The following is a 4,866-nucleotide window of genomic DNA, read 5'->3' on the forward strand; positions in this document are numbered from 1 at the left end:
ATTTCAAAGCTTTTGAGGTCATTAATGATATTCTTTAGTTTTGTAACTTTTTAGTCAAGAGGTCATAGAAAACCATTGATTTCCGCTTGACAATTAGGTTTCTACTAGCTTTCCTGTTTGACTGTTTTTCCACACGTTGTGGGACAATTCCTAGTTATAGGCTATGTACAACTAGATGTTGTGTGATTTATATATCACGTTTGAGTACGTCCATACATCATCAACTTATGAATGTTTTTATCGATGTATATTTAACTGTTACACTGTGAATGCTCTAAACATTTTTATTTGCTAACCTTCATGAGAAGATTATTATGGTGTTATTGGGTTTATGAATGAACTAAATTTAATGGAAATCAAAGAAAGGATTTTGTTTATACAGACTTGATTTAGACTTGCATGGAGAAAGAATACTGGACAACCTGTGTTGATAACATATAATAGTAGAGAAGTTAACACATTTCTGCCTGCAGACACCACCGGAAATATTAATCAAGTATCATTAGCAGGGCTTTTGATACATTAACTGAACTAATATACATGTGTTTATAGTGTGCTTTATGTAGTCACGATTGTAAAAATTCCATTTTTGGAGGGTGTTCAGTTTGTTTGTTGTTGTTGTTTTTTTTTTGTCTCTGGGCATAGCTTAATGGTTAGCATGCCCAGACTGTGAATCTGAGAGTTCATGGTTTGTGACCCATTGCTTCCAAAGCATACTCTGCACTTTAGAGCCATGGCTGTGCTATAAAAGTGAAAGTCAAATGTTGCTTATCGATCAGCCAAAAGTAGCCCAGGAGTTGATAGAGGGTGCTGCTGACTAACTGCCTTTTCTCTAGTCTATCAGTTCACCAAAAGTAGCCCAAGCATTGATAGTGGGTGCTGCTGACTAACTGCCTTCTCTCTAGTCTATCAGTTCACCAAAAGTAGACCAAGTGTTCATAGTGGGTGCTGCTAACTAACTGCCTTCTCTCTAGTCTATCAGTTCACCAAAAGTAGACCAAGAGTTGATAGTGGGTGCTGCTGACTAACTCCTCTCTCTAGTGTATCAGTTCACCAAATGTAGACCAAGCGTTGATAGTGGGTGCTGCTAACTAACTTCTCTCTCTAGTCTATCAGTTCACCAAAAGTAGACCAAGAGTTGATAGTGGGTGCTGCTAACTAACTGCCTTCTCTCTAGTCTATCAGTTCACCAAAAGTAGCCCAAGCGTTGATAGTGGGTGCTGCTAACTAACTTCTCTCTCTAGTCTATCAGTTCACCAAAAGTAGACCGAGAGTTGATAGTGGGTGCTGCTGACTAACTCCTCTCTCTAGTGTATCAGTTCACCAAATGTAGACCAAGCGTTGATAGTGGGTGCTCCTGACAAACGGCCTTCTCTCTTGTCTATCAGTTCAAAATTAGGGAAGTCTATATGCAGATAGCCCATGTGTAGCTTTAAGGAAAATTATGAAACAAACAAATAAAAAAATCATTTAGTGATTCTCCACTTTATTCATCAACAATTCCATGAACAGTAACATATACATAAGGGTGAAGGTATATTAACCTCATCCTCTAACTTTTTATATTTTTTTCAGTTTCTTTTTATATTATTTCTTTTTTATGTTGATTCATTTCTGAATAATCACATGAAAAAAAAAATATATATATATACAGAAATATATGTACCTCATTTTGGAACAGTCACTCAGAAGATGTTTTAAGAGAGATGATGGTATATATATTGGTAGTTGACTGCTTATTAGTATATTGTATTAGTAAAGAATATTCTGAAACTTTGGAGGAGGGTGGGCTGGTAACGTAAAAGAAAACTAGTAAGAATAAAAGAACATTAAGAAGCGTGTGGCTGATTTACTGAAAACGTTTGGAAAATGGGGGAGGGGAGGGATAGTAGGTTAGTAGGTAAACATGAAGTCATGGATGTAAATGAGAAACGTTTAGGAGGTGGGTTGGGCATTGTGGATAAACAGATCTCATGTTACTAGAGCTAAAACTGGTTCCCTGAAACACTGTTCACCTGACCTGAACCTCATTGTACATTTCTTTTGTCTACAAAAAAAAAACAGACAAAATAAATTAAGGAATTAGCATCTTGTGAATCTGAGGAACCTCTAAATATCTAAAAAGCTATGATTACCTGTCTGTTGATCACAATATTTAATACAGGTATAAAATTTTTCTTAATCAAACATGTAAGGTGCATTAAGCACACAACAATCATATGTTTAGCACGAGAGACTTAATTCAAGAGTCTTGTCGTTGTCAAACAGTTACAGTTACTTTAAGTGCACAACAAACTTGTGACCAAAACCTTTTTCATCAGTTTTCACATTAATGTTTCTTTATTTTTTTACATTTGTTGTTTTTTTTCTCTCATTATTTTAATAGGAACATTTTGTACCTACTCACAACCATGTATGGATGGTTCGTATTTTTGTCAGACACCTTCACTATTTTGTAAATAGTTGTCTATTTCAAGATGGTTTACCGTACATGTATGATGCTCCAAATCCAATGGAAGAATTGAAGTAGTATGTATAAAAAAAAAATCATAATCTCTGCTTTTAAAAATCAGGTTAAAATTGTTATTTTGTAATTATTGTTGTTTTAATCGCACCTCTTTTGTTAGAATTAAAGCTTTCTCAAGAACATTATCATTTGATTTTGTTACATTTAATTAACTGCCATTGTACAGGATCTAGAATTGGTGGTTTAAATATTTTCGTTTAATTTGTTAAACATTCTTTGCTGGATGATTTTGGATTTATATTTTTCTCCTCTTTAGTAATATAAAAATATAGACCATCTTTATTTTACAAGATCAATTGGTAATATGTGTTACTTCTGAAAACAGATCAGATATTTTACACTCACCTTTCATAGCCCTCTATACATCAGTTGACAACATGCGACAAACAAGCTCATTGTGTTATTGTTTTCTTTTTAAATTAGAAATGTTTACATATTCTATCTGATTTACTTAAGCAGCATTCAAATAGCAATATTTTATTAAAGTACAGGTGTTTTTGTTTGAAATGATTATTTATCAAGTAGTGTTTCATTTGTAGATGATGTGTGTGTGGGGGGTCTGGAAGATCTCTCTAAAGTCAAGGTAGTTTTGTTTACAAAGGTTACAGTTCTTCGTCTCACCTATGAATACACGTATTCTCAGCTTTTATTAACCTAGAGCACATTTGGCCTCACGAAGATCAATTATTTATTCTTAGCCATCTTTCCAATCCACTAAAGTCTGGGTTCAATTCCCTACATTAGACAGTGTACAGACAGCCCATTATGTAGCCTCGTGCTCAAAATCAACATCATCATCATAGATTAATTATATGTTGAACTATTTAATTAGCTAATTAATTAACAGTCTCCATATGCATTCTTGCTCATTTGGCCACTAAATAAATAATTTCAATGCATTTATATTGAAATACATGGCAGAAAAAGGAGGGGGGAAAAAGTATGTTTTTGTCTTCTTTGGGCATTTTATTTCTCTTACTATACAACAGATATTTAATATTTTTTCTCATTTGACCCAAGATTGTTTCGATCTGTATATTAAAAGCAGAAAGGTACTTCTAGCTGATGTAGTTTAGGCACGCTAATAACTCAGAAACAGCAAAACTATCCATGCTGTATAGAATAACTTTTAGTTATCCACCAACTTTTTATATAACTTGGCTGTTGGAACTACCGTTTCTCTCCATCTGCTTAATATTATGATTTTTCATATTTTTTTTGTTTATAGAATTGTAAAAACAAAGTATGGTTTATAACTATGTTGTATTTTTATGAGTAACTTTATTAGAAGAGTAAAATAATCTTGTACAGTACAAGTTTTTGTCATGTTCATTATTTTAATTTTTTGTAAAGCTCCATCCTGCCTCACATGGTGCAGAAGAAACTTTATAAATTTTTCCGCCTTTGCTTTGACCGATGGCCTTGTGACAGCTCCCTCTCTTTTGTAAGTTAATGTTTAATAATTTCTTTCTGTTGTTACTCTACTTTAAATGTTCACTTCTGCGTAGCAAAGTTCACTGAAACTGTAGTACTGCGGTATTATTTATGGTTCACAAATTAGGAAAAACTAACATCATAAACAAATGTTAACCCTAAAACAAACGTTTTTTGATTCTGACATTTTGGGTAGAGATCCCTCTTTAGTTGAGTGTGTATGCTCTGTCTTTAGATGGTTACCTCTGCTCCAAATGTTAAGAAATTTTGAAATTTGTCTTTTCTTGTTATTTTCTTCCACATTTTTTGCATCGCAAAGTTCAAATTGGATCTCTTTTGATGCTTAGATCTACCTCCTGCCGAGCATCAATAACGATTTGTAATCAAACTTACTCTATCGCTGGTAACTAAAGTGGCAAGTAAGATAAATACACTCATTTACTAAAATACAAAAATCAAATCAAGAATGAACATTGTTTTTGAATTTGTATATTTTGATTAGGTTTTAAGTTTGTTTATAGTGTTAATATCAGTGCTAAAATTGTTGCTCTATTTCAGCCACTTGAAATGTGGCTGAGCTACATCCAGCCTTGGAAGTATATCAGTCATCGTGTAGGATCGCTTTCTGTTGACTCGGAGAAAGAAAATAGAGATGGGTTTGTGAATGTCAAGTGGTAAGTTGGATAACTTTCAGATGAATAGAACATTTGACTTGTGGTATGTTGAAGGGCAATTAAGTTAGGATGTTTGGTCTATAAACATGAATTGGTGAGTCGAGTGGGTTTTGTTGAGTTGTAAGTTGAAGGGCAGTTAAGTTAGGATGTTTGGTCTATAAACATGAATTGGTGAGTCGAGTGGGTTTTGTTGAGTTGTAAGTTGAAGGGCAGTCGAGTGAAATCTTTGAT

At 33.7% G+C, this 4,866-nt stretch overlaps 1 protein-coding gene across 3 annotated transcripts in view; it reads left to right on the forward strand.

Moving 5' to 3' along the window:
• Window positions 1-4,866, forward strand: part of LOC106465816 (sphingomyelin phosphodiesterase 4-like) — a 23,230-nt gene that overhangs the window by 1,786 nt on the left and 16,578 nt on the right. For all 3 annotated transcript variants that reach the window (XM_022393758.1, XM_022393759.1, XM_022393760.1), the window contains exons 2-3: window positions 3,881-3,971; window positions 4,520-4,635. In XM_022393758.1, the coding sequence (XP_022249466.1) occupies window positions 3,881-3,971; window positions 4,520-4,635 (207 nt within the window). The remainder of the gene's footprint in view (window positions 1-3,880; window positions 3,972-4,519; window positions 4,636-4,866) is intronic.

The sequence above is a fragment of the Limulus polyphemus genome, unplaced genomic scaffold (genome assembly GCF_000517525.1).
Source record: "Limulus polyphemus unplaced genomic scaffold, Limulus_polyphemus-2.1.2 Scaffold2060, whole genome shotgun sequence".
Taxonomy (NCBI): domain Eukaryota; kingdom Metazoa; phylum Arthropoda; class Merostomata; order Xiphosura; family Limulidae; genus Limulus; species Limulus polyphemus.